This window comes from Brachyhypopomus gauderio, chromosome 8, assembly GCF_052324685.1.
Source record: "Brachyhypopomus gauderio isolate BG-103 chromosome 8, BGAUD_0.2, whole genome shotgun sequence".
NCBI classification, from domain to species: Eukaryota; Metazoa; Chordata; class Actinopteri; order Gymnotiformes; family Hypopomidae; genus Brachyhypopomus; species Brachyhypopomus gauderio.
In genome coordinates, this window is record NC_135218.1 from 15,092,747 (window position 1) to 15,120,584 (window position 27,838).

Genomic DNA, 27,838 nt, shown 5'->3' on the forward strand with positions numbered 1-27,838 from the left:
TCTGTAAGTCCTGCTCCTGAAGCAGTGTGTGAGTCTGTAAGTCCTGCTCCTGAAGCAGTGTGTGTGTCTGTAAGTCCTGCTCCTGAAGCAGTGTGTGAGTCTGTAAGTCCTGCTCCTGAAGCAGTGTGTGAGTCTGTAAGTCCTGCTCCTGAAGCAGTGTGTGTCTGTAAGTCCTGCTCCTGAAGCAGTGTGTCTGTAAGTCCTGCTCCTGAAGCAGTGTGTGTGTCTGTAAGTCCTGCTCCTGAAGCAGTGTGTGAGTCTGTAAGTCCTGCTCCTGAAGCAGTGTGTGTCTGTAAGTCCTGTTCCTGAAGCAGTGTGTGCGTCTGTAAGTCCTGCTCCTGAAGCAGTGTGTGCGTCTGTAAGTCCTGCTCCTGAAGCAGTGTGTGCGTCTGTAAGTCCTGCTCCTGAAGCAGTGTGTGCGTCTGTAAGTCCTGTTCCTGAAGCAGTGTGTGCATCTGTAAGTCCTGCTCCTGAAGCAGTGTGTGTGTCTGTAAGTCCTGCTCCTGAAGCAGTGTGTGTCTGTAAGTCCTGCTCCTGAAGCAGTGTGTGTGTCTGTAAGTCCTGCTCCTGAAGCAGTGTGTGCGTCGGTAAGTCCTGCTCCTGAAGCAGTGTGTGTGTCTGTAAGTCCTGCTCCTGAAGCAGTGTGTGTCTGTAAGTCCTGCTCCTGAAGCAGTGTGTGTGTCTGTAAGTCCTGCTCCTGAAGCAGTGTGTGTCTGTAAGTCCTGCTCCTGAAGCAGTGTGTGTGTCTGTAAGTCCTGCTCCTGAAGCAGTGTGTGCGTCTGTAAGTCCTGCTCCTGAAGCAGTGTGTGAGTCTGTAAGTCCTGTTCCTGAAGCCCTATGTGTGCTCACATGTATATACTGCATGTGTGTGAAATCCTGAGCCTAGAGTGACTGGTGAATGTGTTCCGAGTGTCTGCTGTGCGTGTTCCGAGTGTCTGCTGTGCGTGTTCAGAGTGTCTGCTGTGCGTGTTCAGAGTGTCTGCTGTGCGTGTTCAGAGTGTCTGCTGTGCGTGTTCAGAGTGTCTGCTGTGCGTGTTCAGAGTGTCTGCTGTGCGTGTTCAGAGTGTCTGCTGTGCGTGTTCAGAGTGTCTGCTGTGCGTGTTCAGAGTGTCTGCTGTGCGTGTTCAGAGTGTCTGCTGTGCGTGTTCAGAGTGTCTGCTGTGCGTGTTCAGAGTGTCTGCTGTGCGTGTTCAGAGTGTCTGGTGAGCTGTTGTAAGGTATGGTTGCCCAGGCCGAGGGCTGACAGGAGGTCAGTGAGAAGGATTTAGTAGTCAGATGCAGCAGCCAAACAGCCTCGTTTGGGCCTAGTGTGGAGATGAACTCCAATTACAGACAATCTGGTCTTCATTGATACTAAACTGGCCATCTGCACACTGGTGGATATTTGTTCATAAATGTGTAGTAGCAATACATAGACGTACTTAAAGAAGTTACGTTAGTGTACGTTAAGGCCCGGGGACAGTCACAGATGACCCAGCCCTCCCCAAAACACAAATAACCTTATAGCCCTAATAGCCTGCATTTCACTCCCAGTTAGCACGTGTTGCTACAGTTCCCAGTGTAAACCCGGTGGAGCACTAGCGCGGGCTTTCTTCAGTCACCCTGTACCTGAAGATCTTGTGATGAAAGAGGTCACACCAGTACATCTTGTTGGAGGCGACATCCACGTCCAGCGCGACGGCGTTCTTCAGACTGGACACCACCTGGGTGTAGTCCCGCTGCCCCAGGTCCAGACGGCGGATCTCATGCCGGTTGGTGAACATCAGGTACGGGCTGGTACCTGCAGGGGAAGGAAACACGTTAGCCATAGAGTGGTTGTTTCTTACATCATACTAGATCCTTGGCTGACGTGCACAATATAATATTAACACAGCAGAATGGGATGATTTGATCTCAGAACACCCTCTTTTCTGACACACACATGGCACATTGTGTGTGTGGTCATGTGTTGTCCTGGTTAACGGCCCTCATGTGTTTGTTCAGGATACATACGGCTCACCTGCACCATGCTGCCAATTTACTGGCCTGCTGCAGCGTGCTAGTGGCAATTAGCCCCTGGCATGTGTGTGTGTGTGCGTGTGTGTGTGTGTGTGTCCACCACAGGAACTCAAAGTCTGCGTGGTCCAGAGAGCATGGTCCATGCCACCTCCTGTCAGGAAGTCCTCAGCTTTCACCTCCTTCATAGCACACTACCTCCCTCCTCAACATAATGATGGAGGACACACACGCACACACACACACACCACTAAGCTGAAGCTTGTGAGAAGAAGCCAAGTCTCCCAAACCATTTCCTGAATTCTCCTTCTCTTGCCCTCTATTAAACATTCATTTCGTTTGCAGCTCCAATAAACGCTCTGTGGTAAGGGCCCTTGGATAATGGAGCAGGTGGTAATCGCCACAGGTAGCAGGGTCCTTCACCAACCTTTTAGACTCCACTGCTGCTTGGAGAATGAGCCAGCAAGGGGTAACGAGAGAAAGAGCAAACGAGGCAGCGAGGGAGAAACCGAGAGAAAGAGCGAGATGGAAGGAGAGACATAAGGGAGAGAAAGTGAGACAGAAGAAGAGAGAGACTGAGAGAAAAAGAGAGACCTCCTGCAGATGCAGCACTGGGAGAGAGAGTGAGGAGCACTCCAGTTTGACAGTGATTGAGAGATGTGAGTGGAGCTCAAACATGGCCTCTCATACAGCCTCTCTCCCTCCCTCCACTCCCACCAAAGTTTTCAATATCTCGAGCTGTGATCCCAGTAAAGCCCAGTCGGTTTGGCAAGGCACTCAGACGCTGCAGTGAGCAGGCGTCGAGCGGATCGCTACACTGTGTGTGGCCCTGCTACAACAGAGGGGACTTTTCAAGAACATTTCATCACCCCTCCCGTAATTCCCTCATGGGTCACTGCACCGCGAGCAAATATTTTCATTTTCACCACAAGTCAGGATTCAATCATTTCCCCCATCTTCTGGATTTACTGCCATCAATCTCAACTGCTTCCTCCAGGATGGATGACGGGTGGAGAGAGAGAGAGAGAGAGAAAGAGCGAGAGCACAAGAGAGATAACAGCATCACTAGTGCAATGAATTAAATAAGTAGCCCTAATGTGATGTATCCCTTACGCAAGGAAAGGACACACAAAACCAATGTGCATTTATCCAGTGCCCTCCTGATGTAGCCATACACAGACAGAAAACCAGAAATGGACAGATAGAAAACCAGAGATGGACAAGTTGCCTTGATCCCAAGAAATAAGCACTAAATCAATGTGTGTTGTGATGAATTCATGCAAACAGCTGCAGAGTCTTTGCTCACCTGCTCATTAATAGGAAATTACTTTCAGCACACCACAAAGCAGAGCAGCAACACAGGTCATGCTTTTAATGAGAAGGTAGCGGGCTGGAGGGGTCTCCCGCCCAGCGACAGCAGGGAGCGTGGGGTCAGCCGTCTCCAACAAGCACAACTGATTAAAGGTAGGTGAGGAGCTGTGTGACTGCACTGTGTCACAGTGGGTGGAGACAGATACTTGAGTGACACTTAAATGCTTCATTAAAATTGAAGGCTTTTGGCAAAACAGAACTAAACAAACAACAAATAACCTGCTCTTTCAAAAAATCTGTTAGTGGTCATGTCCAAAACCACATTTTGGTGACTTTTACGTGGCAATTAAATTTACTTAAACAATGTTGTGTTATCCAAGCACATGAAGGACTGTAATGATTGTAGCAGAGGAGGAGAGAGGCATCATCTTTTGAAACATGGCGGCCCCTGAGGGACACGCATCCAGATTCAAATTTTTACATGATCTCTTACACATAAGACATGGCGTTTCTAATGTCATCAATATTCCATAATGACACAGTAATTTGGGTAATTAATTTTATGTTTAACACACCACTTTCTATTCATATGACCTTGGTCTAAAGTTTCCTCTTATATATCAGAATTATGAGCTACTAGGCTTTTAGTGGTCTGGTTAGTGGCATGCAAACACTCTAGTTAACACTGAAAGTTTAATTTCAGTATAATTTTGGTGCAATGCAAGGTCAATCTATTGAAATAGCCTTATAGTTTTAAAACAATACCCACATTTGAATGTAGCTTAAAAATGGAAAAGAAATTCCTTTAAAAACAAAGTTAGTCAAGCATCGCTGGCTTACTCCATCTATAATGAGGCACTTCCTGTTCTCACGATCCTTACCACAAGTCCTATCTGTACCCCAAGGTCATATTTGCAGTTGCTATTGTGTCACAAAAATGAGTTTTGAAGAAGCAGAGTCTGGGCCGACTGGCGTGGGCAAGCGTACGCCCCTTATCTCCACTCGCCTGAGCTGCAAATGTGCAGGAGTCCGTACGGACGCCAGAGCAGACACCTTCATTTCCCGCTCGGAAAGATAGATCTCATATAATTTCATGGAGTTTCTATGCATACCTGAAGAGTGGAGGATAGATGGATGGATGAATGAAAGGATGTATTAAAAAGATGAATGCAGCTATGCATCACAAATCACAGTGGAATCATTCCCTCTCTGAAAGCTCCCTCTAAAAAATTTCCAGTGACAAAAAGTCTTTGGACACATGATATATGAACATAACATGGGGTTTAATTCTAGCAGGTAAAAATGCACTATTAAATTTAAGAGAGACCAAAATGTTTGGTTTATCCATTTGAATTCAAAGAACAGTTTGTTACACATGGGGAAAACAAGCAAACAAGAAGCAAACTTTTAAAGCAATCATGAGAAACGCATGAAGCTTCTGAATACTGAATGTCTACTTCTGAATTACGAAGCACTCTACATGCTGTCCAGCCAAAGGCGCTGTGGCTGCCGGCCTGCGAGGCCACTGCACGTCTAACGGCACATTCACTCTGGTTGTCTGGCCCCAACGGCAGAAAGACCAGGTAACGTTCTGGAATATTTTGCAGCCCTGACAGCCAAACCGAAGACGCACAACAGCCTCGAAAAGCAACGAGCACTCCCGAGTCCTCGTTAGCCTCACGGCCATGGAGCTAGCCACCTTGTGCTCCAGCCACCCTTTTCAAATAAGCTGCTTCTTAAATCATAAGCCCTGCCGCGTGATGGCACGCGCCGAGCAACAGATTGCTTTCATCCATAAGGAGGAACTTAATGGGGGCTTGGACGGGTGACTGCACACCACTAATAAATGCCCTCCTTCTGTTTGCTTCTCTTTGATGGTTTATTTTTGCCTGAGAAGTAGTAAAGAGTCGTTTGCCTGTGACTGCAGTAATCAATGCAATTTTCACACCATTTAGAGCTAAGTGGAACCAATCCTTTAAGTCACACTTCTTCATTATCAGTTCATTCGTCGTTAAAAGTGGGGATGGAAAAGTGATGACTAGGACTCGGACATGTTTTCTCCTCTCGGCCATCTCTGTGTTATACATAAAGTCCTACGTGAAATAGAACTTGGCGTGATTGATTTATTTCGGTACGTTGGCATGGTTCCCTCTCTCCTGGTGTCGTGGTTTCCTTGGCAGCCTGACATGTGCTCCTTTTGTTTTTGTTCAGCTGCTGGTTTTGTTCCTCGTTTCTGTTCTCCGCCCTTTATTATCATCACCTGTTTCTCGTTAGCCCACACTGGGTTTCCTACTTAAGCCCGTGTTATGGGGTATGCTGGTCATTTACTTTTCACTCACCACTTCTGGATTCTGCTCTCCTGCATGCTGCTTCTAGACCCTTCTGTCTCTCTTAGTCTAGTCGTATGTCTTGATCTTTTAACTTTAGTTCTCTTTCCAGTTTGTCCGTTAGGTTCTGTCTCTTTATCGTTTGCTTGTGTTATGTAACCTGTGTGCCTGTTATCTGTAGTATGTTCCCCGTTAGTCCTGTAGTTTAAACCTTGTGTTCAGTTCCCAGTTAGCCCTAGAATCTGTGCTCTATTACGTTATCCTGTTCATCTGTCTTGTAGCCTGTGCTCTATGTCCACTTAGCCCATATTCCCGCCAGTCCAGTGCATGTTCTATTGCCTGTTAGCCTGTTAGCTTGTGCCTGTAGCCTGGTGCTTGTTAGCCTCTTTGTCACCTCTATTTCCTTAATTATGCTTTCCCTTGTTCCACTTACCCTGCTGGCTGTTCGTTTCTCTTCTACACATTTACCTGTTTAGTTCCCTGTATGTTGTTTGCCTTCTCCATGCCGACGTTCCTGGTAGTGAGACCCTGGAGGAAGATCATGACCTCTAGTATGCGTCCGCCTTTTAACTAACACTGTTCATGTCAGCGGCTCCCTGGGCCTGCCTCACGTTACACACTTTAATCAACTCATTCTTGGCGCACACGCTGGACCTGGTGCTGGTGCAGTAAAGGCTCAGTGGGTGATCACTAGCATGGCTGCCTGTAGCCGGGAGAGCACCGTGAGAATCCGCCTCAGTCTTCAGCTGGTCCATATGACACACTACAGAAGCTGCCAGCTACAACCACCACACCTAAACACTTCATTGCCAAATTCACCTCTCCTCCGATACTGTGTAGTAACACAACTGATGTAGGATACTGCAGAATGCCTTAGAATACTAAAACAATGGCACAGAATCCAACAACGTGCCACATAAAACGTGCACCATGGTATGTAATTTCCATTCATAACATCGCCATGTTGATAGATGTACGGATGTCAACTTTTTTTTTTTTTAACACAGTAAATTCACTTCCAAAATTATTTATGGAAATAAAGCAATATTAAAGACCCATGACAAAAACTCACATGACTGACTAATCCTAGTGGTGAGACCAGTGGTAAAGCAAAAAAAAAAAACCTCTCAGCTTTGAAAATGCAATGCATTTAACTTTTGTAGCTTTCACAAGACACATATGCCGAGTTCTTCATCTAAATCATGACAGAATAGTGAAAGGGCATCTGTCCTCAGTGTCCATATGCGGGCGTAAACAGAGGTCGTCTTACCCACAGCCTTGCAGGCCTTGGTGACAGGATCCATCTCGTAGCCCTCGTAGCATTCACACTTGTAGTCGCCTTTGTAGTTTATGCAGATGTGACTGCAGACGTCTGGGTCCTCACACTCGTCTATGTCTGTGGGAAGCAGTGGAAGTTCTTTAATAAGGGACAGAGCACATGCAGGACAAAGTGCTTCTGCACCGAGGTGTCCACGGATGGGACAGACCCCACAAACGTGGCTCCCTGGGAGGACGTTTTCCAATAGCCACCTCAGAGCTCCGATCACCCCGTCAGCTAAACTAACTCTGCCGCTTCCACGAGGCTATACGAGGGACCACGCCACGTTTATCCCGCACATCTCGTCCGCCCGAGATGGTAGCATGTCCTCAATGGGCCCGTGCCGGCAAATTAAAGGAGGAAGCTGCCGTTCGTGTGGTAGGATTCCTTGGAGGAACAGAATGCTATGACTAAGATAACGGAGATAAGAGAGGTGTAGCGGAGGGGAGGCATTACCTACACAAGTCTTCTTATCCAGCAGCGTGTAGCCTGAAGGGCACTCACACTCGTAGCCCATCCTGCGGTCCCTGCACGTGTGGGAACAGCCGCCATTGTTGTTGGCACATTCGTTCAGGCCTGTAACAGAGGAGAGGTGGTGGGGAGGGGGGTGTGGGAGGGGGAGGGGGCGGGGACAGGGAGAGAGAGGAGGGGCGGTGGGGTTGGGGAGTGGTGGTGGTGGGTGAGTTAAAGGTCAGGAAATCCAGCAGGGATTGGAGGGTGTGTGAAATGTGGCCATGGCAACCTGACAGCAACCGAGAGACGAGCTGTTTGGTTTTTATTTTCTCAGTGGAGTCTCGGGCGTGTGCCAGTGGCTTATGGGAAGGTGATGAGTGGAGTGAAATCGTACTGGCCCTCGCAAGGTCCTGGAGAGGTGAGAGACTTTTCTTAAATGCTAAAAAGAAAAAGAAAAAAAAAACTGGGGAGGGGATGCTATGGGTGTGGGTGTGTGTGTGTGTGTGTGTGTGTGTGTGTGTGTGTGTGTGTGAGAGAGAGAGAGAAAGCGTGTTACTCTGTGTCAGAGTGTGAGAAAAAGTAATCTGGCAAAAGTCTGTACAATCCACTCTGCAGAGGAAGCAGGGGTCTGACTATGGAGGGGATGCTGTGTGTGTGTGTGTCCACTATGCAGAGGGAGCAGGGGTCTGACGATGGAGGGGATGCTGTGTGTGTGTGTGTGTGTGTGTGTGTGTGTGTGTGTGTGTGTGTGTGTGTGTGTGTGTGTGTGTGTGGGTGTGTGTGTCCACTATGCAGAGGGAGTAGGGGTCTGACGATGGAGGGGATGCTGTGTGTGTGTGTGTGTGTGTGTGTGTGTGTGTGTGTGTGTGTGTGTGGGTGTGTGTGTCCACTATGCAGAGGGAGTAGGGGTCTGACGATGGAGGGGATGCTGTGTGTGTGTGTGTGTGTGTGTGTGTGTGTGTGTGTGTCCACTATGCAGAGGGAGCAGGGGTCTGACGATGGAGGGGATGCTGTGTGTGTGTGTGTGTGTGGGTGTGTGTGTCCACTATGCAGAGGGAGTAGGGGTCTGACGATGGAGGGGATGCTGTGTGTGTGTGTGTGTGTGTGTGTGTGTGTGTGTGTGTGTGTGTGTGGTGTGTGTGTCCACTATGCAGAGGGAGTAGGGGTCTGACGATGGAGGGGATGCTGTGTGTGTGTGTGTGTGTGTGTGTGTGTGTGTGTGTGTGTGTGTGTGGGTGTGTGTGTCCACTATGCAGAGGGAGCAGGGGTCTGACGATGGAGGGGATGCTGTGTGTGTGTGTGTGTGTGTGTGTGTGTGTCCACTATGCAGAGGGAGTAGGGGTCTGACGATGGAGGGGATGCTGTGTGTGTGTGTGTGTGTGTGTGTGTGTGTGTGTGTGTGTGTGTGGTGTGTGTGTCCACTATGCAGAGGGAGCAGGGGTCTGACGATGGCTTTTTAAAAGTCGTCCTTGATCCACAACAGAGAGGCACAGCTGTGCACTGAGGCGTCGTGCAGACGTGTTGACTTCCTCATCGCCGTGGGAACCTACTCACCACAGCACTCCCCACAGTTAGCTAGGGAGTCACACCGGCACCCGGCAACAGTGCGTTGCCACGGCCTCGACGCCGTGCTCATTATCATAGTTACCCGAAAGAGCTTCTTGCTGCTAGCTGAGGGGTGTGTAGTAATTAGCCTGCCTTCTGTGTGTGTGTGTATGTGTGTTGTATATGCTAGCACATGTTTGTGTTCATATATGGGTGTGTGTGTGTGAGATCAGTAAAATAAATAAAGAATATCTACTATGTGAGAAGACCAACTCCAGATGCGGGGAGATACATAGATAGATATTAACACACATGCATATATATCTGTACACTGGGGTGAGAGTGCTGGATACTAGAGGTCACATGACCCTCTCTAATCTCATTTACAGGGAGGACAGGAGCGAGAGACCCTGGGAAACCAACACGGCCCTCATGAGTGGTGCGGGGGGGGGACGGACATGTGTGCAGAACAATTTACAAACACAAGCTGACATTTTGGAAATGTCACATTCTCTCAATTAACATACTCCTGCATCGAGATTGAGAGTACACGGGCCACATTCCCTTACAGAGGCGGCATTATCACACGGCCCCTAAAGTCAGTGGCAGGTGGAAGATCACCACTGAAACGGATGACATCTGTTCACTTTTAGTTTGGCTTCACAAATGTCAGTGACAAGATGGAGGCCTACATGGGTCAGTAAACTATGCATAGGATGATGGGTAATGTAGTCATGATGCCTAAATCAAGTGGCCCTGGGGAAGACTTGCACTATGATTATAATGAGCTTCGTACTCAAAGTCCTTAGTTCGCAACACATGGTTACTAATGAAATTGTGGGTACTGTTTTGAGTATTTTAACATATTCTAATACAAGTGGTTTGCATGGCTGTTGCATCACGTACCGCACTCCTTCATGGGCTCGTCGGACCAGTCCTTGCAGTCACGGACGTTGTCGCACAGTTTCTTACTGTCGATACACTCCCCACTCTTACACAGAAACCTCTGTGGTCCTTCACACTTACTAGCTGTAAGTCAACACACCAAAAAAGTTCTTAGATTCTGTTCCATGTGAAATAACATAATCGAAATCTTTAATGGCCTTGTTCACACTGATATTTGTCGAGCTATCAAAGTGTCTGTCAGATAAAATAGGACTTTAAAATACTTTTGCAGCCAATGGCAGACACTCTTATCCAGAGAGATATTGTATTGTCTGAGGATTGAACCCACAACCTTGATTTTCCCAGCACGAGGATCTGTCTGGTCTCACAGGTAAGCTACACAGGGTATTACTCAAAAACAAGATGGCGTATGTCACTCTGCAATCCTTGATGACAAGGAACTGAATCACTTTGCAAATATCATAAAATAACAAGAACCTAAAGCATACTGTTAAAAGCTCCACATAACCTGTTAGTAATTAGATATGTGCTGGTGGGATGAAGGTCTTTCTGGGGGTTTTGGCTTTGTTTACTCACAAAAACATGGCTGTTTATAACTCTGATCTGTTCCATATAACTAGTATGTTTGTTCTGTATGTGTAACATTTTAAGAAGGAAGGCATGTGTGCATGTGTCTGAAGGGGGTGTGGCTGGGCAGTGGATACGCCCACAGTCATTCGGCACCACCCACTTTTGTTAAGGCAGCCGGCCTCGTCACTGAAGTCGGGGCAGTCGTGCATGCGGTTGCACTGCTTGCTGCCATGGATACAGGAGCCGTCGCCACACTGGAACTCATCCGGCCTGCAGGTCAACAGAGCTGAAACGCACAAGCGCACAGACACGAGACACCATGATTCGGACCGTTGTGAAATCACAGTCCAGCAAAAGGTCAAGCAACAAATGCATCCCAATTCCATTGCAGTCATTCACCACTACGCTAAACGCCAAACGCCACGAACCTGCTCCAATTAGTCCCTGTCTACATAAATGCCTTCGGGCAGCGGGACTAGAACACGTGTGTGTGTGTGTGTGTGTGTGTGTGTGTGTGTGTGTGTGTGTGTGTGTGTGTGATCAGCGGTGTCTGAGCACAGGCTGCGCTGTTCTTGTTCAGTCCCGCTGTGGTGGACTTTACAAGCGCAGCGTCGGGGAGAGACAGGCTGAGGGTGCACTGCAGCACAGCGGGGCCCTGTGGCGCTCGGCCACCTACTGCTCGTCTCCATGGAGCAAGATACGACACACACTCACACGTACACACACACACACACAGACGGTACATTTTACAAAGCAGGCTGGGAAATCAAAAGCATGATGGGGTTTACCCTTTCGTACGATCAGACGAGCGTGTCTGATTCGGGCTTCCAGCTTGCCCAGATTTGAACTCACCTGCATGAGCATTTAGTTCAGCTGTAAGATCCCTCAGATTCAATGGACTTCCTTTACAACCACCCCCACCCCACTACACAAACACACACGGTTACTTAGCAACTAGGTGTATACTGCTGCATGGCACCTTACTGGTATTGGTGCTCCAGCCAACAGCATGGCTGCTCATGGCTCAAACTAAGAGCTGTGTCAAAAGAGCGTTTTAGTAGCCCTGACAACCCTATAACCATGGCAATGCTTTAAATATCCTATATACCCATAAATATCCTATACCCATAAGTGCACAAGCAGCTTAGGACAACACAACAGGGACAAGCAATTATCTTCTTTCTATCTCTCTCTCACACACACACACACACACACACACACACACAATAAAAAGGGAAGTAAACAGCCTTAAAAGCTTTACACTGACTCTTAGGATCTAGACCAACTGCATCCAGAATAGGACAGAGGCCGACTCTCTGAATGATCTGAAGGCTTCTGCCTGGCCTGGCTGAATGCATATTCTGAAGAGAGTTTACGAGTATATTCGTATTGTTTTGCTTTGCTGCCACCACACAGACAAGCTGCTTCAGGACCTCGGAGAGCGTCAGCACTGAGGCAAAGGACAGCGGCCCACACCCCACAGCCTCCTCACACACACACACACACACACACACACACACACACACACACACACACACACACACAGACACACACACATACACACACTCCCCCGGGTCGTGCCACTCACGGCAGTTCGCCTCGTCCGACTTGTCTTTGCAGTCGGCGTCCCCGTCGCACTTCCAGTGTAGGTGGACGCACTCGCCGCTGGAGCACTGGAACTCCCCGGCGGGGCAGCGCGGCCGGGGCGGCTCGGCCCGGCGGCTGCAGCGCTCCGGGGCCTCGTCCGAGCCGTCGCCACAGTCGGCGTCTCCGTCGCAGGCCCACAGCGTGGGCACGCACTCTCCGCCGCCCCCGCCGCAGCGGAACTCGTGCGGGCCGCAGGTGCTGGCCACGCCCCCCCTGCACTTCTCCTCGTCGCTGCCGTCCCCGCAGTCGTCGTCTCCGTCGCACACGAAGGACGGCGCCACGCACAGACCGCTGCGGCACTGGAACTCTTTGGGCGGGCACGCCTTGGCGTCTGGGGGGGGAAGTGGCAGAGAGACAGGGATCAGGAACAAACAGTCCCACAGCTTTAAAAGAACCAGAGTAGAACATATACAGCCAAACTCAACCACGTTGCTTTTGTTATATGTTTATTTCATGGTTTTCGGTGCATTAGTTGTGATCTGACTAAATTAGAACTGACTAATGATTTGGGACGGATGGGAAATGTAGTCCTAATACAGTGTAGTGGAAGCTGCTGCACCTGCTCTTTGACCTCAATGATTTACAATTGACCTGGTGGTTAAACAGCTTCACAGTGGTGTCAGGCAATGAATAGAGTCTGTACAGGTCTGAGTATGTGTCCCCACCATAATAGGGTTACTAAAGCACTCCCACAGCCGTAAAGCTGTTGCGTTTTACATCCTGTCTGGTACTGCTCTGGTGAAAGGATTTATTTTACCACCAAATGGCTCAAGTGAGTACTGACACTGTGGGTTCTGTGCATGCACGCACACGGACACACACGGACACACACACACACACACACACACACACACACACACACACACACAAACAGGCACGCACGCACGTCCAAAGGGTGTGAGAGTGTGTTTGTGTGTGCAAAATAAAAGGGCTTTACACCAAGAGCGTTTACAATGGCTAGATGCATCTCAGTTAAAACATTTGCCTCCCTAAAAGTTTCCTCAAATTGACTCACTGGTCTCAAAATCAATGTGATTTGTGCTGTGGGCACAAGGGTCACTGGTGATCACTGATCAGTGATCTTTGCACTGGTGATCAGCCGACACAGAATTCCTTGGGTCTCCTCTCACACATTCAGTTACACCAACTACTGACCCAGTGGGTCTGTCACTAGGGTTGTATTTTTCTTCCAAAGCCGATCAGCCAACAACAGTCTAATTGGCCAAAAAAAAAAAAAAAAAAAAAAAACCCACAACAACTATCATTAGTCAAACAATAAAACTAGGAGCTGCCCTAATACCATAAGTCACTTACAGTACCTTTCAATAACTGGTGAGCATTCAAGGTGAACTGAGATAATTAACCATTAGGCTGGGATAAAGGCTCGTCATCTTCCAGCAAATGTGTCAAGGGGCTGAGCCTGGGATTAGGATGCATAGCTGATGTATGCAGTCCTGCTCATATGACTGCAAGAACAGAGGTCGAGCAGGACGCAGAGCCCCAGTACAGACGGGGCTCACAGACGGGGCTCACAGACGGGGCTACGTGGGCAGAGGGAGCAGAAAGCAGGATGGATTTGCTCGGACCGATACAGGAGGCTGGTTGAGCTAGCAGGGTATGGGGGGACAGCAGATATGAGGATTAAACTTCACTACAGCACTGGCTCAAAGCCCCCCCCCTACACACACACACACATGCTCACTCACGTATAGTCATATTATAGTAAATAATGTGAGCAGGCAGCTGTGTGTGATGCGTGTGATCTCTTGAAGAGGTCAGGCACAATGGATAGAAGGTTTAAAAACATTCGAACAGAGCAGAAAAGCAGAGGGATTAGACCTCTGACCAACTGCAATCAGAGACTGCTTCATCCAACACAACAGATGGGTAACAGGTAAAGCCTCAGATTAGCAGAATCACAGTGACCTTGAGCCATGTACACACACACACACACACACACACACACACACACACACACACACACACACACACACACACACACACACACACACACACACACACACACACGCTACAGCTTAACTGATTGTGGGTGTGAGCAGTGAATTACATTCTGCACTCTCTTTTTCTCACACACAGACACATGCACACGCACACACACCGAAACACACACACAGAGACATGCACACAGAGCCACAAGCACCGAAACACAGACACACCATGTGGGTTGAACTTTTTAGAGCATGATATTAAATAAGACATTGCATTGCCCATCAGGATAGGAGTTGCTGGCACGGAAAGATATCTGATGAGCATTATATGTGGTGGGCTCCTGAGGAGAACAGAGGCATGCTAATGTGATGTGCTCACCTCAGCTAAGACTCCAGTCTACACCTGCTTTGTGTAATGTAGCACTACCAACATTACCGTCTCCTCTCAGTGAAAACGAATGAGATTTGAGCAAAGGTTCACTTCTTTGAATAAATAATATCATCATCATCATTATTACTACTATTATTACTGTTGTTGTTATTGGTGGTGGTGGCGGCATTGATGGAACATTTATGGTCCAAGCTTAGACACTTCTAGACAAAGAGCAAATGAGTCATTCTGAGGGGAAATAACAAAGCACACCTGCTGAGTACAGAACACCTTTTTAACACAACGTGAAACAAAGTGCTTCCGTCATAAAGCGTCGGGCTCTCTCACAGCGGGCTCTCTGAGCAGGAGCAGTCAGGAGGCGTCAGGAGCGGGCCTCGGTGTAGCACCACGGGCGATGCCTTCCAGCTCTCCTGTGCCGCAGAGCCCCGGCACAGACGCAGCACGGGTGTGCTCAGGAACGCCACGCCATCAGCCCCCACGTCACACAATCTGGCGACAGACAGCGACTCCTGCGAGCTCTGGGGGTTTTGAAGGGTGGGGGGAGGGGGCGGAGCTCCGACGCAGGGCTGAGGGGAGGGGACGCCACGGGCTACATCCAGCAGCTCAACGCAGCGGAGGCCCGGGGCAGCGAGCCAAGCTGACACCTACTGCAGGATGTGCACTAAGCAGAGGAGACTGACAGCATACATAGAACGGGTCCATTCTGGCTCCATAAACAGGGAACACTCAGGTCCATTCTGGCTCAGGACACAGCAGTTTCGCTCATGAGGTGGGTCAGTTTCACTTGCATGTTATGTAAATTCTGCACCGAAATAAGCAGAGCAGAATGTCCGAAGCAAATGACTGAATAAAAATTGTCACTACCACACCACTGCTTCGCTACGTCACCTCTCTGCTCCGCTACGTCACCTCTCTGCTCCTCTACGTCACCTCTCTGCTCCGCTACGTCACCTCTCTGCTTCGCTACGTCACCTCTCTGCTCCGCTACGTCACCTCTCTGCTCTGCTACGTCACCTCTCTGCTCCTCTACGTCACCTCTCTGCTCCTCTACGTCACCTCTCTGCTCCGCTACGTCACCTCTCTGCTTTAGTTCTCAGCCGTCCATGTAATGCTGGTTCTCATAACTGCTAACATGGTCTCAGATGTGGAGGAATTCAATTGAGTTCAGTCCTATGAAAATGAATCAGCAGTTCAAGGACAGGTTTGCAGTCATAGATTCCTAAATTTTCACATGGGATTGTGTTTATATAAAATCTTGCTCTATTGCTTTATAGGTCCTCTTTAGATCTCTTTAGATCCTCTTTAGATTTCTTGTTCATTTTGGTGAGTACATTGTAATTTTTACAACAAAAGGCATTCAAGAAAACTGTTGATTGAGAGAGGTGACGTAGTGAAGCAGAGAGGTGACGTAGAGGAGCAGAGGGGTGACGTAGAGGAGCAGAGAGGTGACGTAGAGGAGCAGAGGGGTGACGTAGAGGAGCAGAGAGGTGACGTAGAGGAGCAGAGAGGTGACGTAGAGGAGCAGAGGGGTGACGTAGAGGAGCAGAGGGGTGAAGTAGAGGAGCAGAGAGGTGACGTAGTGAAGCAGAGGGGTGACGTAGAGGAGCAGAGAGGTGACGTAGTGAAGCAGAGAGGTGACGTAGTGAAGCAGAGACGTAGTGAAGCAGAGGGGTGACGTAGAGGAGCAGAGGGGTGACATAGAGGAGCAGAGGGGTGACGTAGCGAAGCAGAGAGGTGACGTAGCGAAGCAGAGAGGTGACGTAGCGAAGCAGAGAGGTGACGTAGCGAAGCAGAGAGGTGACGTAGCGAAGCAAAGGGGTGCAGGTATAGCAACTGTGACCACCAGCACCTGTCCACTGAAACTACCCCTCGGCACCCTGGGAAATGCTGCGTTTGACACATTGAGGGCCAAAGCACCTCTATATGCTGTTCAGGAAAACAAATACTCCCCTCTGTCCAGCGAGACTGCAGGACAGGACCCTTCCTCGCCACGCCACAGGATGTTTACAGAGAACCTCTGAAGTGCAGCGCCTGCCTGGCGAGGGCACAGGCCGTGCCCGCGGGACCCTGGGCAAATGGCAGCGTGTATGAGCGGGAATGTGAGTGGCATGCAGGCGGGATTCAAGAGCAGTGTGTGCCGGGTGCGTCCCTTGGCACCACAACACTCTCCCACACGAGAGCACTCAGACATCACACGCCGTCTTCACACGTGCCAGTACAAACACGCACACCCGAAACGAACATTACTGCAAAACAGTTTGATAAGAGCTATTTACAACATTTATATATACACAACACATACTTGCCAGTCATTACATAGAGTGCCAAATGTTGCTGATGTAAGTTTGAGTATCTCTGTCTAAAACAGAGCAAGTTCTTTCAAAGCAACATCTAGCGTATATTATGAGAAGGTTAGTAGACAGTTTGGCTGGACATTTACAGACTAAATGCACATATATTTTGTTTTTTTGGCTGGTTGGTTGGTTAAGTGTACACACACACCCCACACTCTTTAAGGTCAGAGTTGGGAGGTCTTTCAAAGAATGGACATCATGTGTTTCCACCTCTAAACCTCTAAGTAATCTCAACCAGGACTGCCCACTGCTAGGAGAGACAAGGCAGACTCAGCAGGACACAGTGGACTGCCTCATGGAGTGAACAGGGGTCCCATTTGGACCACATCACATTCAGCTCTTGGTACCAGGCTTCCAGCTCAACTGTCTTTCACACAGAACCAGTAACAAATAGACCAATAGAAGCACATAGAACCAGCAACAAACAGACTGGAAAATTCAGGCTTGTACTCTCTCTCTCTGCATAACATAATGTATTAAAACTACAGTGAATTTGATTGCACACACAGGTAAGTAGCATACATTAGGTGTTCATTAGACATACACATTAGATGAAGAGAAAATGTTATGCGCATTATGTTATGTGATGAAAAGCAGGTCTTTTAAATCCCTGCGTTAGCTGAGAAGAGGAAGTGCATACAGCATTAACCCTAATTGAGCTGCATTCCACAGTGATGGTCAATCGATTCCTTAATTGCCATTTTACATGGTTGTGTGAAAGCAGCTTTATGACTCGTTGCCATCTCATGCACCATCAGTGATAATCCCATCTATCCTACTGTAATCATTTGAACTTATTCCCGTGCTGGGGCGTATCTAGAGTCTGGACTGTACGCGGGTGCGTACCGTGGCGGGTGCATCTGAGCCCCCTCCTCCGACACAAAGCTCCCTCCACACACACATACAGTGTCACACCTACAAGGTCTTGGTAAAAATGTAAATTGAATATACACTATACAATTTGCTAAACTGTTGCTGTAAAGATCAGGTGTCGACAAAAGGGTACAATCTAGATTTACAATTTACACAACACACACACTTGCAACACTCTTTGGGGTTTAAAAGCATAATGAAGCTGGCAGCACAGACTCACACAAGTTCTCAGCTTAACAAACAAGCTCACACACCACTCACAGCAAATCACTAATATCATAAACCATGTCTTTAGATTAGAAATAAGTTTTTTTCTTCCATCCCTGTATGTTTGAATCAAACCTGACAAGTGTTTATATATCTTCATACATACGATGAGAGATTAAAGAGACATTCTGTGAGCTTATATACAATCACAGAATGCAAAAGATCCAAACCTGCCAATCAACTCAGCTGATTAAAATGACACTTGATGATTCTCATTTGTGTTGCTTGAAAAGTGCCTGATGTCTGCATTTTCTTGTGCACATTGCAGTCTTTTCAGTCAAGATGTTCCCACATCGTTACATTTGATCTTTGATCTACATTTGACCGATTATTTGACTAAATTTGATCTACATTTGACCGATTAAATTCTGCAAAAGATTAATAATATTATGTCTTTTTTTAATTCATATTTTGGAAAGAGAAATTTAAACTGTTTTAAAGTACTAAATGTAAGCAAGAGAAGGTGCTGGACTGTGTGGAGGACAACGGAGAACTAGGGGCGTGGCTCCCTTCATCTTCCCTCCATCTTTACACCACTCCACTTCTAAAGAACAAGTGACTCAACAACTACATGGGTTTTTTTTTCCTTAAACCACACACCATAAAATCCCCTTTAATTAATTAGGCTCCCTTGTTGCTAATTAGGGAGGAAAGTTTAAGCATTAAATCAAGTATGTGCAAGATTGAGATAAATACCAAGTGGCCCACCCACAAAGCCTCTCCCACTCCACCTGGCCATCCAATCACAGCGCACAGGCCTGGGCCTTCAATGGCCTCGATTCCATTAAGGCTCCAGTCTGCAGAACTTTATTTACATCGTTTCCAATACAGACCAAGGGAACCAGTGCTCAGGCAGTTATTCAACAGTCAATTAGCACCTATTATTGATGGTTGAAGCCCCCACTGATCCACTGAAAGGATGTGAAGGAACATTTTCCCCTCCCCCATTTCCAACTGAAAGGTCAAAGAGGCAGGTGTAGGTCATGGGATCACCTTTAGTAGACGCCATGCAAGCGTTCGAGTGAGCATGAGCAATTCATGTCTTAAATATTTATAAATATTATTTGACTTCAGACCATATGCAGTTTAGATCTTGTAGTTTGGAGGGGGTCTGCATGAATATGACTTCAGAAAAAATTTGAACTGCCAGCCCCACGGGAAGAGTCCATGTATCAGGACGTGATAATCAGCAATAGAGTCAATTAGCCCAGGACTTTATTTATGAGGCACAGACTTTATGAACCCAGAACCTGATTATCAGACTCTATGAATGCAGATTATGAGTAATGGGCTCTATGAACCCATCACATTTTCATACAAAAGCTGGTTATCTGCATCAGTGCCTCAGACTTTCATAAGCTGAAAATATAGGTAATACACACCAAGTGAAACTTGGATTCTTCATTTAACTTTTTTTATTTCCTGGCAAAGTGTGAAAAGTAAAGCTTTTAGGCTCAAAGCTCTGGAAACGGTTCAGAAAATCTCTCATTTGTAAAACTTTTGGTGCAACATGACAGCTGTATAAGCCCATTCATCCACAGGCTAACAGTAACACTGGGTGATCAGCCTGGCTTTGGACCCACTGTGATCCATATCAGTGTCAGATGACAGATTTGAGGCCCTGACTTTGCTCAAACTAGAGGGAGTAATTGCGCTAATATAACACACTCAACACAGCATGACTGAACACATTAACTATGGGCAAATCCACACACGTAGTCACCCCCTCATATAACCTGCAGCTCACTAGTCCACAGCCAGATCTCGCCGGCAGGTAGAAGTCCAATACTGGGGCTTTCAGGAGTAAACGTGTAATATGACAGACTTAGAATGAATGTTTAAATTTCCTCCGGTGTTGTAATAGAGGTTGAATGCAGGGCTCTGCTGGATGAGGTAAAGGTGGCCGACCATGAGAGAGCTACATCCCCTCACCAAACCTCCCCTCTATCTCCCCTCTACAAACCTCCCCTCACCAAACCTCTCCTCTATCTCCCCTCACCAAACCTCCCCTCTACAAACCTCCCCTCACCAAACCTCCCCTCTATCTCCCCTCACCAAACCTCCCCTCTATCTCCCCTCTACAAACCTCCCCTCACCAAACCTCCCCTCACCAAACCTCCCCTCTATCTCCCCTCACCAAACCTCCCCTCTATCTCCCCTCTACAAACCTCCCCTCACCAAACCTCTCCTCTATCTCCCCTCACCAAACCTCCCCTCTATCTCCCCTCACCAAACCTCCCCTCATCAAACCTCCCCTCACCAAACCTCCCCTCTATCTCCCCTCACCAAACCTCCCCTCTCTCTCCCCTCACCAAACCTCCCCTCTCTCTCCCCTCACCAAACCTCCCCTCTATCTCCCCTCACCAAACCTCCCCTCACCAAATCTCCCCTCTATCTCCCCTCACCAAACCTCCCCTCTATCTCCCCTCACCAAACCTCACCTCACCAAACCTCCCCTCACCAAACCTCCCCTCTATCTCCCCTCACCAAACCTCCCCTCACCAAACCTCCCCTCTATCTCCCCTCACCAAACCTCCCCTCTATCTCCCCTCTACAAACCTCCCCTCACCAAACCTCCCCTCTATCTCCCCTCACCAAACCTCCCCTCTATCTCCCCTCACCAAACCTCCCCTCTATCTCCTCTCACCAAACCTCCCCTCTATCTCCCCTCACCAAACCTCCCCTCTATCTCCCCTCACCAAACCTCCCCTCTATCTCCCCTCTACAAACCTCCCCTCACCAAACCTCCCCTCTATCTCCCCTCACCAAACCTCCCCTCACCAAACCTCCCCTCTATCTCCCCTCACCAAACCTCCCCTCTGTCTCCCCTCACCAAACCTCCCCTCTATCTCCCCTCACCAAACCTCCCCTCTATCTCCCCTCACCAAATCTCTCCTCTATCTCCCCTCACCAAACCTCCCCTCTGTCTCCCCTCACCAAATCTCTCCTCTATCTCCCCTCACCAAACCTCTCCTCTATCTCCCCTCACCAAACCTCCCCTCTACAAACCTCCCCTCACCAAACCTCCCCTCACCAAACCTCCCCTCATCAAACCTCTCCTCTATCTCCCCTCACCAAACCTCTCCTCTATCTCCCCTCACCAAACCTCCCCTCTGTCTCCCCTCACCAAACCTCCCCTCTGTCTCCCCTCACCAAACCTCCCCTCACCAAACCTCCCCTCTGTCTCCCCTCACCAAACCTCCCCTCACCAAACCTCCCCTCTATCTCCCCTCACCAAACCTCCCCTCAATATCCCCTCACCAAACCTCCTCTCTCTCTCCCCTCACCAAACCTCCCCTCTCTCTCCCCTCACCAAACCTCCCCTCTCTCTCCCCTCACCAAACCTCCCCTCTCTCTCCCCTCACCAAACCTCCCCTCTATCTCCCCTCACCAAACCTCCCCTCTCTCTCCCCTCACCAAACCTCCCCTCTCTCTCCCCTCACCAAACCTCTCCTCTCTCTCCCCTCACCAAACCTCCCCTCACCAAACCTCCCCTCTATCTCCCCTCACCAAACCTCCCCTCTATCTCCCCTCACCAAACCTCCCCTCTCTCTCCCCTCACCAAACCTCCCCTCTATCTCCCCTCACCAAACCTCCCCTCTATCTCCCCTCACCAAACCTCCCCTCTCTCTCCCCTCACCAAACCTCCCCTCTATCTCCCCTCACCAAACCTCCCCTCTATCTCCCCTCACCAAACCTCCCCTCTATCTCCCCTCACCAAACCTCACCTCACCAAACCTCCCCTCACCAAACCTCTCCTCTCTCCCCTCACCAAATCTCCCCTCTCTCTCCCCTCACCAAACCTCCCCTCTATCTCCCCTCACCAAACCTCCCCTCTATCTCCCCTCACCAAACCTCCCCTCTATCTCCCCTCACCAAACCTCCCCTCACCAAACCTCCCCTCTATCTCCCCTCACCAAACCTCCCCTCTATCTCCCCTCACCAAACCTCCCCTCTCTCTCCCCTCACCAAACCTCCCCTCTATCTCCCCTCACCAAACCTCCCCTCTATCTCCCCTCACCAAACCTCCCCTCTATCTCCCCTCACCAAACCTCCCCTCTCTCTCCCCTCACCAAACCTCCCCTCTATCTCCCCTCACCAAACCTCCCCTCTATCTCCCCTCACCAAACCTCCCCTCTATCTCCCCTCACCAAACCTCACCTCACCAAACCTCCCCTCACCAAACCTCTCCTCTCTCCCCTCACCAAATCTCCCCTCTCTCTCCCCTCACCAAACCTCCCCTCTATCTCCCCTCACCAAACCTCCCCTCTATCTCCCCTCACCAAACCTCCCCTCTATCTCCCCTCACCAAACCTCCCCTCTATCTCCCCTCACCAAACCTCCCCTCACCAAACCTCCCCTCTATCTCCCCTCACCAAACCTCCCCTCTATCTCCCCTCACCAAACCTCCCCTCTCTCTCCCCTCACCAAACCTCCCCTCTATCTCCCCTCACCAAACCTCCCCTCTATCTCCCCTCACCAAACCTCCCCTCTCTCTCCCCTCACCAAACCTCCCCTCTATCTCCCCTCACCAAACCTCCCCTCTATCTCCCCTCACCAAACCTCACCTCACCAAACCTCCCCTCACCAAACCTCTCCTCTATGTCCCCTCACCAAACCTCTCCTCTCTCCCCTCACCAAATCTCCCCTCTCTCTCCCCTCACCAAACCTCCCCTCTATCTCCCCTCACCAAACCTCTCCTCTCTCCCCTCACCAAATCTCCCCTCTCTCTCCCCTCACCAAACCTCCCCTCACCAAACCTCCCCTCTATCTCCCCTCACCAAACCTCTCCTCTCTCCCCTCACCAAACCTCCCCTCTCTTTCCCCTCACCAAACCTCCCCTCTCCAAACCTTCCCTCTACAACCTGCAGCCTAAAAACAGCTGCTGCATTAAAGATTCAAAAGGGCTCTTAAAGGTCAAATGCATCTGCAAATACTATTTGCTGAAGGAATAAATATGAGAGGAGACGCTTCTATAGGTCACAGGTTTAAGCATAAAGTAAAATCAAAATCAAAGCAATTTCCATGATTCTCCTGTAGAGTACACGATGAAGACTGCTTCCCACTGACGGACTTGGCCTGACCTACAGCTCTGTGTGCTTGTGTTCTTTAGCACCTCGGGCTGATCTGGCTTCAGCTGCAGTTCCATTTCCTTCGCAAGCTCAGCGAGGGATGCTGGTTTGTGGGAGACAGCTGGTTTGTGGGGGCCAAGCGCCAGCCTTTGAACAGCTCTGTCTTTTGAACATGTCTGCTTCTCCTCAGGCCACGGGCATTGTTGTCACCGCTATAGGCCTGCAGGGAGGACTGGTACACGCCTCCTCCTTAGCCACTGCGGGTCAGAGGTCGGCCCTGGATTGAACTCGGAGGTCTGTGGCACGTCCTATGCACTTGACTTCTCCCCCCTTCAAAACGCCCCCTGCCCAGACGCCCCCCCCCCCCCCCCCCAACCCCACACCTCACCGGCAGAGCACTCATCCTCGTCTGATCCGTTTTCACAATCCATCTCTCCGTCACAGCGCCAGGTCAGCGACACGCACTTGTTCGACGTGCCACCACAGTCAAACTTCTCAGGGGGACACGTCTGCCGACCTGAACGAGCAAGAGAGAGAAACAGCACATTACACATCTGTTCAGCTGGAGTTATAAAACCGGGACTGCTAGCGGTTCCTTTGAAAACAGTGCTGTTAACGCCCCCTTTTCTTGGGATATGTAATGCTGAATTAGGCAGGCGGCCACCGATCTAGCTCGCGCACAGATGTTTCATCATGAGATCACAGAACATTCCAGAAACCAGCTCTATCAATTTCATATCTCACTCTGACTCAAGCTACAATGACTACAGCTACACCTTGCTTTTTTAGATTTTTCAAAACCCTTTACATGTCTTTAATGAGCTTTCCTTTACAGAGCCACTGAACAAGCAAACACCGGCCTCATCATTTTCCATGTGTTCTTTTAATAAAGCTTTCTCCGAGAATAGATCTTGGAAGTAAATCATAGCTGAGACATCTCCACATCAGCAGAAAGTCACCGTGGCTCTGAGAATACGCCAGCAGCCCTAATCTCCAGGAGCCATACTGGAGATGAGAGGAACACACTATCCTACCTGCATGAGCAAAAAAGCAGGATAATGCATGAAACCTGTAAAAAAAATCACACAGTGACTGAGTTGTGCACGAGGAGGTGTCTAACTCAGCAGAATAGCCCATTGTGACTGGCCGGCTGACTGCTTAAGATAGCAAGGCCACCTGGGAAACGCAGTGTCTCATTTCATCTTTCTCTTTCCCTGCCCCTCAAACTCTGGAGGCCTGTTCAGCCCCCCCCACCCCCCCCCATTATCTGCTGCTCATACTTTAAACAGCTCTTCATTTGTGTACAGCAGGCATCCCATTATGAGCACGACTCCTCCTCTACCCGCCCTGACTACACAGCAGCGGCCGTCTCGCATTCCCTGTCCTGAAGAACCTCCAGCCAACACCTCGCCGCTCGGCCCGACCGATGGACAGTGGGGCTTAGCGCTTGTAATTGGAGAGTAGAGAGGCGTCTGGCACCCGAGGCACATGTGGGCCATGGCTCAGCAGGACAGGTAAGAGTGAAAGACTGGTACACTGTGAAAGAACCCTGAGCTTGGCTTGGTTCGGCCAAATGCCTCTGCAGCTACCATCCACGAGTCTTCGGTTGTAAAATCTCTCCGTATCAAGAGTGGGAAAATTCCACAGCGTATAGTGCCAGAGCAAAAGAAACAAAGAATTTGCCCTCAGCAAAGAAAGGAGAGATACAGATATAACTCTGAACATCTTCACAGATCATTTCACACGGGAAGCACCATGTTCGTACAAGAGTGAAGGTTTGTGGGCAGAAGCAATGAGGCTGAACTAGCTACGCACTAATGGATCACCTTCTAAAACTCAATTTTTCTTCAGGTCAATTTCTCCTCAGGGAACAAAGTTATGAGAAGGCCAGTGAAAGTGGGAGGTTATTAGATTATCATATTTATCTAATAATACAAATCACCATCATCCGCATACTGATGGAACATGGCTAATAGCGGCTAGAGAAATGAAATTTTAGACGGGCACATGAATAAGCCCACCAAAATAATCATTACTTCCCCTGCAAAAACCTAATTATATTAGAGAAACAATTTTAGGAGAAGTGTCACACAGGGCTCTACAAAGTTTATGTTATGTGCACAGCTTCTCAGCAAAGTTCCCTCGGAATTACTTGCAGCAAGTGACATCCTCGACCTGAACGCTCATCTAGCTGGTAGCTCTATTGCACAGACAGAGGACCAGGCACCAGACTTCCACAGTAAAGGTACCAGCCCAGCCAGGAAAGGGAGCTTCCCCACTGCAACAACTTAAGTTTTCAAAAGCCACCAACATGATCAATGAAACACAGCACGAAAGGCAAATGTTCCACGCTCACTGTTAGCAAAGAGCTGGCCCAGGGCCTCTGGTGCACGGTTCCTCACTACGGCTTTAAGGCAGTGTGTCTTCTTCTGCCTAAACAGAGGCGGGGCAAGCCGGGGGAGGCGGGGCAATCCACGGGAGGCGGGGCAGGCCGGGGGAGGCGAGACATGGGTAGTCATTGTGAGGAACAGCACTTGTTCACCAGCAAGCTGACAGCTGTACACACGCGTTGGGGGGCAGCGGCAGGCATATCGATGTACGTATTGGCAGCTTCCTAAAGAGCACACGCAGCTGAAGCGGATGGAGTACAGCTGACCACACATCAGCACCATAACAACGCTGTGCGAGCCCACACGTGCTTCAGCCGCCATCGTTTCGGTGAAGAGGAAGAACACCCAGCCAGATCCACCATGCAGATACAGCTAATGTTCCAGTATTTTATGAATGAATGTGTTTAACAGCATTATGGTTTACACATTAGATACGCGCTGGGGAGTTCAGCACTGGGCTGGTGGTGTCATTTAAACGTAAGGGAAATATAATGAACCTTAGCAGCAATGTGCATGATGTCAGACTTTCAATACACGTACACACATCACTCAATGCACATGAAACAAAACAGATTTGCAGTATTTTCTTCTGTTTCTTTGTATGCATCATTCTCTCTCTCTCTCTCTCTCTCACACACACACACACACACACACACACACACACACACACACACACACACACACACACACACCTTATCATTTACTTCTGTGAATTCCCATTATTACACAACAGGTATTTGGAGCCCTGTAAGGGATGAATATTTTATTTACCTTGATGCCAGCCGGAGTGGGAGTTGTAGTAAACAAACCACAAGGTGAACAGAGTGGTCATGTCAGTAGTGCTGTACACACAGACTGCAGAACAGTGTTCCGTGGGGAAGACCCATCATCCATCGCTCCACTCTATCGATTCAGACACTTGTTCCACTGACCTGAGAGTCATGGTCTATCTTCTGATCGTTGGTATGACGTTCTCCTATCAACCAGACATCATAAGACTGGATATGCAAGTGCACGCGTGTGTGTATAACGGCTGGCAGAACGCTCCTCTCTGACCATCCAGAAACATCTACCTCAGAGCCTGGCGGGGAGGATGAGGGGTTGGTGTTTCTAGCATTCCGGCCACGTATGTGCAGTGTGGCTGGCATTCTCCACGGTATAGAAAGTTCCCTGTACAATATGCTAATGCACTTTTGATTAACTACCTTCCTAATGCTGCTCAGCCTGACAGAGGGTGAGAAAGAGAGTCTAGTATTTAGCATAACACGGTCTGGCTGCACCGTGTGAGCCAGTTAGCTAACGGCTAACAGTGGTGGATTGATTCTCCCTCTACCACGGTGGGCCACGGGCATCAAAACCAGAGTGGATTCCTACACGTCTAGATAATCGCGAGGAGAGCTAATATTCTATAGTAAGTCAGAGACATATAGTTCTGGATGAAATGTGATTTCATGCGACAGCTCCTACGTACTCACACGGTGCCGCCACACAGCAGAGGACTCCAAGACCCACACAACAAGCAAGACCCGGTCATGGTTGTGTGGGTGGACAGAGAACGGTTCATCCGTGTGGACTACACTGCTCAACCGTACAAAAATTAAAGGCCTGTTTAAAGTCCAGACTAAATAAGCAGGAAATTATGATTTTGGATTTTATTCACTTGGTAGTTTTTATTTATTTAGTGGTAGACATTTTAAGCCAATCATTTCTAACACAAACAAGTTTATTAGTCAGACACTTTTGATGCAGTGTGATGAGGTAAGCGGTTTGTCCAACAATATATGAATATTGATGGGTGAATTCTAATAAATATCCAACAGCTAGGCTCAGGTAAAGACATGAATTCGTGTTGTGAATGTGTCTCTCTGGGAAACAAACTTTGATTACAGCTAACTCAGTAAAACAAGAGAGAAAAAGTCATTTATATCAATGGTATTCTATGTGTTTTCCAAGGACTCTATTAGAGAACATACCTGAAAAAGCAGCAAGATTAAGAAAGAGACGAAAAAAGATAAGATGGAGAAAGAGAGATGGAGAAAGAGAGAGTGTAGAACAAAGGGAAAGCTGAGAGGAATGGCAGGACATAAAGGTGACAAAGACAGCAAGACAAGCAGAGAGATAAAGGAAGAGAGACGCAAGACAGACGAAGGATCATTTGTTCCTTTAGTTCTTTATTTTTGCTGGACGGGGTGATGCATGTGAGGGACCATTGGTTGGAACAGCACTTTAGATTGTTCAGTTTTAGTCATTTATATTATAGTCTGAATGCAAATTGAATTGGCTGATCGTTCCGAGTCATTTTTCAAGTCTACAGTAATACAGTTGAACCTGCTAAGAATATGACAGGGGTGGCTGGTCTGTAATGTGGAATCAGGCGGTGTAATCCCAGCTAGAGGAGAGTGGCAGGTCACAGCAGAAGGGGCAGGGGCAAAAGCAGCAGAAGCAGGGGGCAGGGGCAAGAGTAGCAGGC

The 27,838-nt window shown here is 48.8% G+C and overlaps 1 protein-coding gene across 8 annotated transcripts in view; it reads right to left on the bottom strand.

Annotated features, from left to right (window-relative positions):
- Positions 1-27,838, bottom strand: part of lrp8 (low density lipoprotein receptor-related protein 8, apolipoprotein e receptor) — a 115,666-nt gene that overhangs the window by 26,135 nt on the left and 61,693 nt on the right. For all 8 annotated transcript variants that reach the window (XR_013132808.1, XM_077014812.1, XM_077014810.1 and 5 more), the window contains 7 exons: positions 23,367-23,495; positions 12,014-12,403; positions 10,586-10,711; positions 9,856-9,978; positions 7,408-7,527; positions 6,904-7,029; positions 1,609-1,780 (listed from right to left, as the gene is read on the bottom strand). Coding sequence is in view for 7 of the 8 variants with exons in the window: in XM_077014812.1 (XP_076870927.1) it covers positions 1,609-1,780; positions 6,904-7,029; positions 7,408-7,527; positions 9,856-9,978; positions 10,586-10,711; positions 12,014-12,403; positions 23,367-23,495 (1,186 nt within the window). In the remaining variant the exon portion in view is untranslated. The remainder of the gene's footprint in view (positions 1-1,608; positions 1,781-6,903; positions 7,030-7,407; positions 7,528-9,855; positions 9,979-10,585; positions 10,712-12,013; positions 12,404-23,366; positions 23,496-27,838) is intronic.